The sequence below is a fragment of the Dendrobium catenatum genome, unplaced genomic scaffold, assembly GCF_001605985.2.
Source record: "Dendrobium catenatum unplaced genomic scaffold, ASM160598v2 fragScaff_scaffold_716, whole genome shotgun sequence".
Classification (NCBI taxonomy): domain Eukaryota; kingdom Viridiplantae; phylum Streptophyta; class Magnoliopsida; order Asparagales; family Orchidaceae; genus Dendrobium; species Dendrobium catenatum.
The window spans coordinates 9,589,144-9,604,908 of NW_021319178.1; the positions used below are offsets into that span (position 1 = coordinate 9,589,144).

Genomic DNA, 15,765 nt, shown 5'->3' on the forward strand with positions numbered 1-15,765 from the left:
TTGTTGTCTCGGACCTCAAAGCTTGTCATGTACGATTGTGTTTGTGGTGGGGGGGGGGGGGGGGGCTTGAACTTTTTTTTTTCCTCGTACAATGCCCTGACGCTGACTCTGCAGCGCCCCGATGTTGTGTTCCCGAGCGACCTAGCACTGAATGACAGAGAGCATAGCGCAACAGCGCTGCGAGACTAAATGAACGGTTTTCTTTCTCGTTTTTCTGAAGGGTTGCATCCCTTGGAGTTATTTTACTTGACTTTTTCTTGTATTTTGAGTGTGTAGACATTGAAAACTGTGCATATGAGAAGAGAAGCAAAAAGAGAGTGAGAGAGAAGAGAAGCAAAAAGAGAGTGAGAGAGAAGAGAGACCTGTACTAATTTCTCCCAATTTTTGTGGTTTTTTTTCCCCTATTTTGAGTTTTTTCATGATAAATTATCGTGTTCTTTACTTTTCCGCTGCTTTTACTTTATTGTTTGTGTCGTCATTGTGGTGTTTACTCCTCATCCTCCTCCAACAATACATTTATTATCACAGCCTCTCAAAAGGCATTTCTATGCTATAATGTAGTTACAACATTTCAGAGTTTTTTATTTCTATTTACTATCAATTATTCACTTGCTTGTAATTTTATTCTTAATTTAAATAAAAAAAATATTCACTTGCTTGCAGCTATCACATACACCCCTTCTTAAAAATAACTAGTCACTTCACTCCAGCAAATTCACATCGTAACTTTTTTTTTCTTCCCCAAAGTTCGACCACTAGTCTCATTAATGTCTTCTCTAGTGAGAACTCGCCGCGACTTCCTTCTTTGTGCTGATTGATCCTTCTCCAGTGAGCCTCCGTCACGACTGTCTCTTAAGTTGATATATTGAGCTTGGGAATAGATGGGCTAGTTGAGCTTGAGCTCACTCGATGGGCTCAACTGATCAAGCTAGAGCTCAAGTTTTAGCCACTTTTCTTATTGGTGAGGTGAGCTCAAATTTGTTGTGACTTGAGCTTGACTCAACTCATTTATACCCCTAGTGATAACCATCTTTTGATGAGGTTTATTTTTCTTTCTTTGGAGAGGTTAAGAGTGATAATCATCCTTTGACGAGTTTGTGATGATTAGCATGCTACTTTTCAACTAGTGTTCAAGTGTTTCTTGTATTCATTTCCACAACACTTAAAAGTTGTGGCATCACTTCATCGCAAACACTTTGTTGCACCATGTCAAACACTATATAATAGTATGCCCAGGTTAACTCACTTTCTTTTAACCATCGATAAACTCATATAAGATCATAAGATGCATTACACCTTACATGCAATCATGACATATAACATGTTACATTGATATAAATCATATAATACATTATGAAATATAAGTAATATAAATATGAGGTGTCACAGCACAATCTTAAGATCAGGTATGCATAAAGCATGTAGTATATATATATATTTATTACATAAAGGTGTGCTAGATGTCTCATGCGTCACCTACTGGATTTATAGAACGTGATCAATGATAATCACACCTTCATTCACATCATTAGAGAGCATAGAAACATATAAAAATTAAAAGCTTATTGCCAATATTAGCTGAGCATGCATAGGAATATCAAATGAGTAAAAATACACTTATTTTATCAACGAAATCAGATGAAAAATCATCAAAATCTCAATACATATATCAAAGCATGTAAATCCTATCAAAAAACATGTGAGTAATGAGAAATACTTAAATCTAATTTTGAAAAATAATGTTCCCATAAGCTATATCTATAGATTCAAACTCCACTTCCTCCAAAATCCCATTTCCTCTCTTTGGCTCCCTCCCTCTCAGTTGCTCTCTCCATGAAAGGGAAAAGCTTTGGAAAGTAAATAAATATGGGAGAGGAAATTTGGAAATGGGTAGAGACAATCAATTGTCAATTCAATTGTCTCAATTGGTCTATCTAGTTCAAATTCAAAAAATAAAAAGCTTAAATTTGCAACTTTCTTAACCAAATTCCTTAATTGTTCAATTAACTTAACCGAATAAGTCATAATATTTCAGACTATAATTTAGCCTATACTATCATTTCTGCACCATTTTTTTTTAAAGATTTGTGCACCATAACACCATACATACATTCGATGAGTATGCATGCTTAACCTTCATCATAAAATTGTTATTGAGATTTAGGTTTCGTTTGAGATGACTTTTTTACTGATTCTTAAAGCAATTTTTTTGTATAAAAATTTTAATTTTTATACTAAAAAATCGTTTTAAGAAACAGTAAAAAAATCGTCCCAAACGAAACCTTAAACCAACAAGAAGACTACGTAAAAATATTCAGTAGTAATAATGCAGCTTTATACAACAAGCGGTATTGAGTTGTGCTTTCCTATACTAAGCTCGAAGAACCTGCAACCACTGGCTTGAGCTCATAACCTCTAAAAGATGGCGTTCGTTCTATTAATTCTTCCAAAGTCTTGGTGCCTTTTTTCTTATGCAATCTTCTCCTCGCAATGTATCCTTTGATCCATGGCATTACGCTCTCACTGACCTTGATCATGATGAAGAAGATGAATCGGTAGGAGATGATCATGCCGAAGAGCACGGCGAGGTCCCACCATTTTGATCTTTGCACGTCGATCTGAAAGATTTGTTCAAGTATGTATTCTCCTGGGATCTTCAAGTCGTATGGGCTTTGGCTGTCGAAAAGAAGTCCTTTGAAGTCGTTTTGAAACTGGCCCTATATTGAGGAAGACGAAAGGGTTAAAGATGTTGAAGGAGGATTTATTGATCCCAGGGATTAAATTAAATACTTGAAAGAAGAATCTAATACTACATTAATTCATTTAAAATTTTTAAAGATTGATTAATTTCATCATTTGCTGATGAATCATTTATAAGAAATGAATAAATTTTCTAATTAAAAAGAGACCTGAAGAGCCCAGTAATGGAAGCTGATGTATGACATTGGATATCTCCAGACAGGCTTTGGAATGTCATTTGGGAGCCTGAAGTAACCAGAAACAAGCATGAAGATCCCCTGTCTCATTGAGGAAGTGTGAGATGTTAGTATTTGATGTTTAGTTTGGAGCAAAAAGTGATCAAATTAACAGAAAATAAATCCAATAAGTATCCTGCAGGCAATCGCGGGTGTAAATGAGTCAAGTAATGGCATTATGAAGCTGAGCTCTTGAGCTAGAGCTCGAGCTAGTTTAAGGGGCTAGAAGTCGACCTGCTATTTAAAAATCAAGCTCCAACTCACCTCGATTACTCAAGCTCATTTAAAAAGCTAGAGCTTGGCTCTATTGAAAAGTTTGAACTCAACTCATTTATGAATACCAGTTTTTTTATCATAAAAAATTCTTTAAAAAAGGTCAAATTAAAAATTTTAAAATATATTTTAAAATCTGAGTAGCTCGACGTGCTAACGAGTTGAATCGGATTGACTTTGAACGCATGCTCGTTTAGTAAACGAGCTCGATTACATGCTTTAGCTCGAACTTGAAACTCGATAAACTCGACTCACCAGCAGGTTAGCGAGTCGAGTTTGAGTCGGCTCATGAGCCAGCTTGGCTGGCTTACACCCCTACCTAGCATGAAATACATGCATTTAAGCTTCTTTTTTTTTTTAGAACGGGATATCTATCCATTGTCACCTAATTAGAGATATTTGATGGAGCAACTAATCTCTCAGCGAACTTACCAGCAATCAGCCCCACAGGTACAAGACATACAGTTATTTTCTCTCTACTTAAGAGGTCTCGCAGCATGAGAGGGGAATCGAACATGAGTTGAGGGTTCCCAATCATACTCGCCCACCAACCCAACTAAATCCGATGGGGTCATTTCAGTAAGCTTTTTAAGCTTCCAATAAATGATTGATAGAAAATCAAATATTGAATGGGTGTATCAACCCTTGCACATATTGTACTAAAATAAGATAGAATATAAATGCTTCATAAAGAATGTTATAAATGTACCAAAGAGGGGCTGGGTATGGCAGATAGTTTGTTCATTGATAGCAGAAATTTTGGCAGGAAACTCCATAATAAATGCAGTCGATTACATCTGTCAACTTCAACTCCATGAAATATGTTGCATGTAAAAACATGTGCAGTAATGTACTGATCTAATAATGATGAAGCTGAATGCATCAAAGAACTTAAACAGATGGGGGGACAGCAATAAATTCATTTGTCATTCTTATAGAAAATTAATTATCATTTTTACTATATGATTGTAAGGGTGAAAATGATTGCCTTTAAAAAAAATAGTGTAAAAGAAATATAGTGTAAAAAAAAGTGTAAAGATTTTTTTTTATTTGAATGAATGTATAAGGTTTAGGATGATATTATTATTATTTGTTTATTGAAGTAACGTGATTGTAATGTAAAGTGAATAGCGGTGACTATGGTGGTCGGAGGCAGCAGCCAATGGTGGTGGCCGAAGACGGCGGCCGAAGGTGGCTGGAGGTAGGGGCGTCGGAGGGCGGCGGTGGGTGGGTGGCGATGACCGTACATGGGGAACTTTTATTAGGTCCTGTGTAAGGACGTAGAGGAACGCCGGTCGGAGGCAAAATCCAGCCAAAAAACTCGGTATTTGCTCGGTATTGCTAGGTATTATTTGATAATAACGAGGAATACCGCTCTGTGAAGACCAATACCGAGTTAAACCGAGCTATACCGAGTTGTACCGAGTTTTTTCTAGGAAAAACTCGGTACAACTTTTGTATAACTCAGTATTGCTCGGTATAGCTCGATATAACTCGGTATTGTCATGTGATGGTATTCCTCGTTATTGTTTGGTATTGCTTGGTATTTGCTCGGTATTTCTTATTTTTTGGCGCGATTTGGCCTCCGACCAGACGTTTTCTCTACGTCCGGTCGGAGGACGTAATAATTGTTCGTACATGGGGGGCTGTGGCTCATGCCTCATGCAAGACATAGAGCAAGATTAAGCGGGCTTGACTCAATGAATATGGCCCATAATATATTGAAATATTAGACTTATATTTTTATCCTGCATTGTTTTGCATTAGTGGTGTATTTGTATTAATATTTAATTAAATAGACTTAATATACTAAGGGAGAAGAGACTTTCAAAATCATTAATAGAAATTTTTTTTGTTAGAATATCGATCGATCCGATCAAATTTTGATTATAATGAGGCTGATAGTTATTTGATTTTCTTTAAAATAAATGCAAAATATGACAAATTAATCAAAATTTATATTACTCTTCTGAAATAAATTTAATGATTTTGAAAGCTATTTTTTTTAAAAAAAAAATTGATCCGAATATTCTCAGCCAATTTTCTTTCCTAAAATTATCAACTCTAGCTACTAAATAATGTAATCAATGAAGTTATTTAATAAAAAAAAAATAACACAAAATTACCTGAATCCCTGCTCCTACAATGATCCCCATCAGAAAGTTAGGAACCACACTAGCTATGGCCATCATCAAGCTCTCAACCACAGTGACACTCGAATACAGACATATTACAAAGAACAGATAATGCGAAAATCCTGCATGAAGACGAACCATGAAGTAGCATAAGGTCCCCGAGAGAAAGGATATAGAGATGAGAAATGGCATTGCAGAAAGCGTATTGCCGATGACAAAAGCTGCAACTCCATAATGCCCATTGAGCCTCTCTCTGTGGAAAACCTTCAAAAATGAAATAAATAATCCATCAAATATAAATTATACAATCATGGGCAGATCCACCTTAATGCCAGGGTGGGCAATTACCCCTCCTAAAAAAAAAATAAAAAAATTATATAATTATTTAGTTAATTTATTCTCTCCATATATTTTTTAGTCTTTATTATAAAAGTTTTTAAGCAATTGCCTCCCTAAAAGTTTTAAAATATTATAGTATTAGACAATTGCCCCAACATAATTAAACACATTGTGTAGAGATGTTATTAATTGAGAACGATGAACCAAATACATAGATAAATAGTAAAGAGAATTCAAAAATATTCTTACAACCAAAATTTGTTCAGGGGGCGCTGGACTCGGAAACCTTCGCAGGGGCATTGCCCCTTGACCCCACGACTTGACCGGGCAAGTCGAACCCCCGCTGCCCCCTTAGACCCCGGGCATTGTCCCTTGACCCCACGACTTGACCGGGCAAGTCGAACCCCACCAGGGGGGCAGCGGGCGCTGCCCCCTTAGACCCCCGTTATATATGTGAAGCATACAAAGATGAACAAATAGGGGTCGAGAGACAGCGCCCTCGAAACAAATTTTGATTGTAAGAATATTTATGGAAAAAAAAAACCATACCCCCCTTAAAAATTAAGGTTAGATCCGCCCCAATATACTACTTTAACTTAGTAACCCATATTAGCTAAAATATACTCATTCCATGAATCGTAGCATACCTTCATATCTTCAACAAAGGAAGGAAATCCTCCTACAGACATGAAGGTGAGGAATCCAAAAACAAAAGCAGCACAAGCACCCCTTGCCTGTTTTATATGCGTGAAAATCAGAAAATTAGTGTTAAGGAAATAAAAATATTGCAATATTGAGTGTGAGTATAATATATATATATACCAGGATTGAGTTGTAACTAGTTCCAACGTTCAAGTAGATTGTTCCAATACAAACGGTGACAACCAAATAAACAGCAAGTCTCATCCAGTAATAACCCAAATCTCTTGACATGTTCACAAACGATCTTTTTGTTAGAACATAAGACTGCATGAAGAAGCTGGCTTGGCTACCTCCAGAATCTAAAATTGTTCCTTGCTGTGACCAAAATATACAAAATTTGTTTGTTTTAGGTTGGCCAAATTGAGCTTATTTGCATCGAAGAATAATTTGGGTTAGTAAAGTACTCACAACTCGAGAAATTTTGTCTACTTTCTCTCTTGCTGAGTAGCTATATTGAGAATGGCGATAGAAGTCGGTCAGTCTTCGAGTTGTTTCTGCTGCTGTTATTTTCTCTTGAGGATCATCACTCTACAATAGAGCAAAGGATGGTTAGTTTTTCATGCAGCTGTGTAGCGCGCCAATAAGCCATGCAATTTTTTTCTGATTGCATGAGACACAAATTGCATCATGATAAATTTAAATATTATTGATTTTATTTTAATTTTAATTTTGTATATAAAGAGTTTATATTAAAAAAATTACCTGTATTTCCCAAAAAAAAAAAAATACTAATTTCCCGTTTTTTCCAAAAAAAAAAAAAAAAAAACCTGGTGCCAATTCTTTTCATTAAAAAAATATCCCATCGCACAAAAAAAATTCTGTACGAAGCTCTTCTACGAAGAAAGAATATTCTAAGTACTTTGCATTAGAGGTATTTACATGCAGATCCCCCAAATTAATATATTTATATATATATAAATTAAGTATTATATATTAAATAATAATTTTTTTAATCATAATACAGGCACCTACCCCTGTTTTCAAAGATCCTCTGATGGCAGCTTCAACCTTGTCAAAATCCGAGTTTATGCACCTCAGAAAATGATCAGAAGGGTTTCTCATAGACGGGCAAGGGAATCCAGCTTGAGCAAAAAACTGCAAGGCATAGACAAACAGATTCAACAATACTTCGCTCAAATCAAATAATATTTCCAACAAATCAAATGCATATTAATTAGTCTCGTACGTCCTCTTCAAATTACTCTCATCATACCTCACATGCCTCCGAAGCCTTTCCAAAATAAACAGTTTTGCCTCCTGAAAGCAAGTAGAGCTGATCAAAGAGCTCGTAGACCTCGCTGCTCGGCTGGTGAATCGAAGCCATTACTGTCCTTCCTCGTCTTGACAAATCCCTCAGTGTTTGCGTCACGAAGAAAGCCGAAGCACTGCAAACCAATTCATTAAGCCGAAAACAGAGCACAATTTATAATAGAACTGAAGAGCAGAGGCTAATTATACCTATCAAGACCGCTCGTAGGCTCATCAAGGAACAGAAGCCGAGGCCTCATCAGAATCTCTATAGCAATGCTCACCCTTCTTTTCTCTCCTCCACTTATTCCCCTGAGATGCCAGTTCCCAATCACTGTGTCAGCGCAGTCTTGTAGACCCATCTCAACTATCGTCCCCTCCACCAACGCCCGCTTCTCCTCCTTCCCCATCTCATCCGGCAGCCTCAGCATTGCTGAGTACATTATAGTCTCTCTCACAGTCAAAGTCCCAATCAAGTTGTCATCTTGCGTCACATACGCCTGTAGAATAACAAAACTGTAACTTAATCCTTCTCTGTTTCGATTACGCATGGGAATTAAAATAACAGAGAATGAGAGTAATTAATTACGTACTGCAGTGCCGAAGGATAGCTTGATCTTGCGACCGTTGAGGAGAATGGTGCCGGACAGGAAGGCATTTGAAGCTAGGCGGCTGGAAAGCGCGTCGAGGAGGGTGGATTTGCCGGAGCCGGAAGGGCCCATAACTGCAGTGAGGCTACCGGACTCGGCGAAACCAGTCAGACCATCGAGCACGCACTGCGTTTCGCCGCTGCCTAGCGCCACTTTAACTGTAAGCTCTTTCCATGTCAGCCTTGCAGATACGTCACCGAGTAGTTCTGTGTACGTTTTCTCTCTCCATAGTGTCTCGCTCAAAGGGCTTAGACCTGCATGCGCTTTACCGTTCCCTACTGGTTTACTGGCCTCTATCTCCACCATCGCTGCGCTTTTCATATCCTCCCCTTCTGTTTTAATCATTTCTGCGTTTGGTTGTTATGGCCTGAGGATTAAGCTCTGTTCAACTTCTTCTTCGTCTACGGTTATTGAGAAACATGGAGCTTATAAGCAGCGCATGGTTACTGGATACAGTTGGGTGTTTTTCATTTTTTCAACTACACATATAAATAGTTCTCCAAGGGCAGCAGCTTCTGATATGTACGGGATATCTGTGGGACCCATCCCAAACATATTCATAAATAAAAAAAAACGAACTTGTCCTAAAAAACAAATTTTAATTTAAAAATATAACATAAATAATTAAATCAAATCATTTATTTTTAAATGTGCTACTCAAATAATTTAATAATTATTAAATACTAATTTTTATATTTCATCATTACTATGTGAAGCTTCATAGCTTCTAATTTTATTTCTATTTATATTATTTTGATTTAACCTATCATCATTGTTCATACTGCATAATAAAGCACATTACATAACAAAATATATCATCACATCAAAGAAAATTGTGATCAAAACAACCTTATAATACTTATCATAAAATACGAAAATAATACATAATGACTCACGTACTACTGTTTTTTAAATTCACATGTATAGTAAAAATTCAGCAATATGCAACACTCATATTTAACAATATGTATATATTTTATATTATGTGGTTTAGCTAATCATCAATCTTTATCTCTATCATTAAGCATAATATTAAGGTTTCGTTTGGGACGACTTTTTTATTGCTTTTTGAAACATAGTCAAAAATTAAAATTTTTGTGCCAAGACTCTGTTTTAAGAAGCAATAAAAAAATTGTATCAAACGAAGCCTAAATTGCGTAGCTACAATATATGGTATGTGTGGGAACACATAAAATTTCAAGCATATGATGTTTTTCTTGACTTTCACACTAAAAAAAAAAATCTTTGATATGCATTCTCTTTCTCAAACAATTAGAACATGATTGGATTTTATTTTTTCAAGAATTTCCATAATTGCAAGGTGTAGATTTCATTAATTAATAGAGGTGGAGGTAGTTGTTGGTGCAATAAATGAATGAAGAGTGCAAAACCAAAGTTTATATTTAAGATTTCGTTTGTGATAGCTTAATTTTTTGTTGCCTTACTTTTTATATTGCAATCATAGTTTCTGATTAGCCATTAATTTTTACTATTTTTTAAAAAAAATTTATGCTATGAAACTGCTTCCTACAATATTTTTTAAAAAAGCTATATTCTCCTTAATATATTTATGATCATCTTTATAAACAATTAAGATTATTTCAAATAGACCTTAAGTAGGAACTTATTGCATATATGTGGTATATATGTAATTGATAAATGTAGTAGAATAATCAGCTTAACTATAAGGTTTGAATTGTATGAGAGGGGCACGTTGGTATTAGTTGGACGTCGCAAGTGCCAAATAATAGCTGTGGAGAAAGCCAGAGGTCGTCCACGTACTTACTGCATGAGCGTATATTTTTTTACGTATTCTTTACTCTTCCTTCCTACGTCCTTTTAGGTATGCCTATTTCAAGTTTTCTCGGAGTACGTAGCTCTATCTGGCGAGAACAGACAACTATTTTTAAGCTTCTTGACGGTTTCGAAGAAGAGAAACTGTCAGATCCGACTCGACATTTGTTCAACGGCACATTAAGTGGTTTATTAAATAATAATAATAATAATGAAATTAAAATAAAATATTTTAAAATATCGTTTTCTTTACTTCTATTCATTTAACTGCTCTTTTCAATACTACAGCGATGGATTTGAAGGTGATTCCCCACCTGTAGGAAGTATCAAGTATGGCCTGGAAAATAAGTAGTTAAGGTCTGTCAAAAGGAAGAATTGTGAATCTCTTATAGTTCCAATTAAACTGCCTCTCTGATCATGCCCAATTAATATTATATATTAGTATTTATCGTAATTAATCACATCTGTACCGGATTTGAGGATGTTAGTGATCCAGAATATCGCAGGATATGGAGAACGGTATGGTTTTTGGTGGAAATAAGTCCAATGAAAATACCGACGGATTTTCTTGTAGATTTTGGCCGATATTTCCGACGATTTCCACTGTTTTTATTTACTTGTTTGTTTGTTGCGGTGTTTTACTTTCATCAGTACACAATAGTTTTGTTTGACCACTACTAGCATTTCATTACTTTCAATAAATTCCTTTATGATGATAAGCTACTTTTTACAGCAGCTTCCAAAAAAGTTTCTTTCTTCATATAGCTTTACAATCGTGTCTTTCCTACCTATTTTTAAGGCTCTATTTGTAGAAATGTATAGAGTAGGGGTAGTTTCGACTTTTGCCCCATAAATTTATTATTTTTGTTGCCTACTTTAAAGCATTTGACCAACTCTAGCTTGAGTCCTTAACGCCCTTAGTTTGGAAGAGAAAGCCGTGTCGAGATATATGCTAATGTAATATATAGATATAAGTATTTATTTATTTTTATATTAGAAAATTTGCCCGCCTCTAAAAAAAAGTGTTATACCTCTATTTTTACCGTTGCTTTTATGAATTCAAAAACGCCATGATATTCATATCTTCATCATGCTGTCCATATTAATATCGTGTTACATCGAGCTCTATTAGAAAAAAGTTTAGATGAGTAGATCGTTTGAACTAAGGTAACTATTTATGCCATGCATAAGTCCTGTTCGAGCGAGTCGGCATATTAAATTTTAATATTGATTTTTTTGTACTTCTTATCAGCTCAACACCTACCAATTCTAAGTTCGCGGAGGAACATACCGAGAAGTCATATCACATTGATTTGCTAACTGTATTGACTACGATCCTCGAATCATTAGACTTTTGCTTGTTGTTTTTGTTCAAACCCAAAGAAATTAAATATGAAAGCCACATAAGGAACGCTCAGTCGTTGCTCCTTTAAAATGTTGAGTCTTCAACAGAGCTAATGATATATTTTTATTTATTAAAGTAAATATATTACGGGTGTTTGTTGGTTGAATAAAAAATATATGTTTAAGGATATTTATTGTCACATTTAGATGAAATAGTAAATGCATATGAATGAGTTTTTTTAAATGTATACACAACTCATCTTGATTTGTTCGTTAGGAGCTTGTACTACCAACTAAGAGGTATTGAGTTTTGATTCTTACGTATGTGATGTGCGTGATTTTGTCTTAATTGGCCTAAAATCCCCTCCCCACAAAAAAAAAAAAAAAAAAAAAAATCAAAATTATTTTAGGGTTTAGGAGATCCGCCCTTGGTGGCAAGCTGCGGAAGGTGGCAGTGGCCGCGAGAGAGGTAGCGGGTAGCGGGGTAGGCATCGGGGGCAAGAGGCGACCGACGAGTTGCAGAGGTGGTCGACAGCTTGCGTGTGGATGGCTAGCCGACGGCAGTGGCTGCTAGACTGCAAGAGGTGGGGGGTCTAAGAACCATAGGGCGAATTAATGAGGTAGTCTTCAGAGTTGTAAACTCTAATTTACACAAGCGGGTTGGAAGTGCGGGGGTGACTTGCGTGAGCAGCGTTCAATCAAACTGAAGTGGTAAATATTTCCACTCAAAATCAGATAAGTGTTACACTCAAAAAATTTAACTTCTACAATTACATTAGCTACTATGCTTAACTTACATCATTTTTTATTCCAACAAAATATCAAAATTATAAAAAACTCCCTGTATTTGAAATATTTGTACACCCTAAAGATAATCCGAACCAAAGCAGCCCCCATATTAAGTTGGCATATTTAATGAAATAAATTTTTTAAATATATTTTATTCAAGATGCTATCAATTAGCCTTAGAACGTAATTTGTATATATAGTTTATGCCTTTTAATAAAAATTACTTTAAATTTATATTGAATGCATCTGACAATGTCAATTGGGTTGCAATCCTCGGAAAAACTTAGGAGAGAGGTCATTTTCTCATTAATTATTTGTGCTGTTGGTTCGTTAGACAGATTAGACTAGGAATTTGGAAAGATTAGTTGGCCTTCGAAAGATAATCTATTCACGTGGCAGCCTAATGAATTCATTATTGCGATAAGATGAGATCTAAAATTTACTAAGTTTTCTTATTCGTGAATTTTAACTATTATTTTGATAATTTAATTTTTCTCTTACTTATCAAAAACAATTTTTTATAATCATCATTAAAGATAATTTGAGAATATTGACTAAGCTAATTAATTAGCCTTTTTTTTAATATTTGGGCATGCAACACTAAATTGTTGGCTACATGAAGAAATTAAATAGGGAGATAATATGAACTATCTTTTGTTTGCTGTTTAAAACAATTTTTTAGTAAAAATTATAAAAAAAATGTAAGAAACAGTAAGAAAACGCCCCAAATGAAGTCATAGTTGATCAGTCCATATGCATAATTGAGTATTTTTTTTTCGTGTTAATAGTAATGGTTTGAAATCTTCATAGTGAGGAAGTGTATGGTCTATGTTGAAGTTCCATGACGAGAAAAAAAATAAAAGGCATAAAGGCTAAGTAATGTGGTTTAATACTGTATTAGAGATTAAAATATTGAGTTTCTCTATTAATTATCTTAGAGCTTATGGTGTCTAACAACAATTGGTGCATTGTCACACATGGACTAGAAGAAAAAAGTCTCATTCACAAGTCACATCATGTATCTTATCATCTTTAATGAATCCATAGCATTAGCTAAGTCTCATTAAGTATACCAATAAGGAAGTGAATCATTTTTTCATTTCTCCTTTTATATTTTTCATGAAGAGATTATTAATTTCACTCAATGCAGTGAGACTATTGGGGAAAGAAATATTTTTTCACAATAGAAAATTTAAATAATAATTTGATAGATTAGAGGTCTAGTTTGGATGAGTATAGTATTTTATTGAAATCCTATTATAAAATTATTGTACACGGAAAATAATAATATATTTTCTTGTAGACTCATTTTTGATTATACTCAAAATTTTTCAAAAAAATGAGAAAATAACAGTAGTAAATAAAATTATGATTGTTATACGAAAATAAAATTACGATAATATTATACAAAAAAGATTCTAAAAATTGTCGTTAGAAAAAGGAAATGATGAAGATCTAAGCAAAAAATGATTAAAGTTTAATTGAAACCTTTTAGAAGTTGCTTGCTAAAAAGCTGCATATGGATGTTTCAACTTTTCATTTTTTGTCGCTAATTCGTTTAAGATAGAATCAAAGTCGGCACGTTTGACGCCCATGGTATTGTGATGGAAAATAATTTTCTTGACTAAACAACCATTTTTATATCTATACTATCGTGAAGATCTTATTTGGTGTTTATCATAAAAATGAACTAATCCTGCATTTGATTTTGAGTATTAAAATGTAAGCCACAGATAAAATAAAAGATAATTTGCAAAAGTATAGTATTATGCTAGAAGACATAATTTAATGTTAAAATAAATTATGTAGATTGGGCTATGCATAAATGTACTTCTATTAATCATTATAACAATTAATTAAATACTTAATATTTCTAATTAGTCAGAGAGGATTTTGAACAATCGATGAACCGTTGATCAAATGAAAATCCTTCCATGAAAATAACTTCCTGGTCATCTTCCTACCTCTTACAATAAGTTATTATCTCTTCATATGGATAGTTAACATTAAGAAAAAGAAACTAGGGCTAAGGAGAGAAACCTTAAGTTTTGCAAATTCAAAGAATTCATGGACAAATATACTTCAAAGTAGGGGTTTCCAATTTCGGCATGGTCGGGTCGGGTCGGGACCCGTAACGCCCGGGTCAAACGGGTCACCTACCCCGACCCGGGTAGAAACAAACCGGGTCGGAAATTCCGAACCCGGACTCGACCCAGCGGGTGCGCGGGTTGACGCCGACATCGCGCGCAGAGAAGTGCTCGGGTATTCGCAGGCTCGAAGCGCGGGCAGCGCGGGTCTCCGGACAGCGGGCGACAGTCGGGCGTGCGGGGCAAGCGGGCGAGGGCAGCGTGCGAGCCGCAGTCGCAGGGGGCGGGCAGCGAGGCAGCGTGGGCGGGAGGTGCGAAACCAATAATTTTTAAAATAAAACAGGTGTTCAGGTTGACCAGCAACCCGCCGGTCAACCCGGAACCCGACCCATTTTTCAAATGAGTCGAATCTGCCAACCCTAAACCGACAATTTTTCCCCTCAAACGGATCGGTCCAACTTAGATTTTCCGGATCAGTATTTCGTGTCGTTTTCAAATATTGACACCCCTTACTTCAAAGCAAGGTTATGGGTATATTTTAATTACAAATTGTGAAAAATAACTTATTGTTCATGTTCTCGGGATTAAGTGTTTTAACAATAGGTTGTATTATAATAATGAAAGATCTTATTCAATTGGAATCCAAAAATTTCTTACATATGTTGATTAATATTTGAATGGTAAGGACATTAACAGTGTTAGAGCTATAATTTTCTTATGTTGGATAAGAATCTATGCACTGAATAGATAAGAGAAGTTAAGGAGAGATGTCTAGAGTCTATATGAAAAAATTTAAAATAAACAACATGTATTCTTGTCTAATGGAAATAATCCTATATAAAAAAGTTATAAGTTCTCTCTTCTCCCTAATGAATGTGATAGAGAATATTTAGCAAGATTAATAATAAGATGTTGATGATGAAAAAAGATTTACAAAACATCAATTCAATAGATGTTCGATGTTGCTAATGGTGATGTCAATTTTGTAGCAATTCATTTAGGTGACGAGCACCCGACGAGATAATAGTTCGAAACAATAATGCTCTGCAATGGTATCAGACAGATAGGTTAGAGATGTTAGTTGATTCGCTCCAATCATAAATCATTCATTAGACTATAATCTATAATGGTGAATTTAAGTTGTTGGATTCTCTCTTTCAAGATACTCTTTTATTGTTAAGCCGTATGTGAGTGGGGCGTATTAGAGTTTATAGTCTGCTTTAGCAGTAGGTATTGGATGTCATATAAGTTGGAATGGGGGATGCTTAAGTCACACAAGATGCTAGAAACCTTTTGTTTAATATGCGAGGCACCTTCTCCCTAGAGGAGGCTTCAATGGCAGGAAAGGTAATCCCATACATATATTACAGGATACAGCAAGGAAAATACAATACTAACCAAATTTACGATAGTATAAGGATAGCACAGA

The 15,765-nt window shown here is 35.2% G+C and overlaps 1 protein-coding gene across 1 annotated transcript; it reads right to left on the minus strand.

The window, feature by feature from the left end:
- Positions 1–2,017: 2,017 nt before the first annotated feature.
- LOC110101404 (ABC transporter G family member 11-like) lies at positions 2,018–8,766 on the minus strand. Its single transcript, XM_020829284.2, has 10 exons — positions 8,266–8,766; positions 7,883–8,172; positions 7,638–7,809; positions 7,397–7,519; positions 6,833–6,952; positions 6,545–6,739; positions 6,370–6,456; positions 5,375–5,647; positions 2,910–3,017; positions 2,018–2,717 (listed from the first exon to the last, which is right to left on the minus strand). Exons 1-10 carry the CDS (start codon positions 8,665–8,667, stop codon positions 2,367–2,369), a joined length of 2,121 nt encoding a protein of 706 aa, XP_020684943.1. The 5' UTR covers positions 8,668–8,766; the 3' UTR covers positions 2,018–2,366.
- Between the last annotated feature and the right edge of the window lie 6,999 nt (positions 8,767–15,765).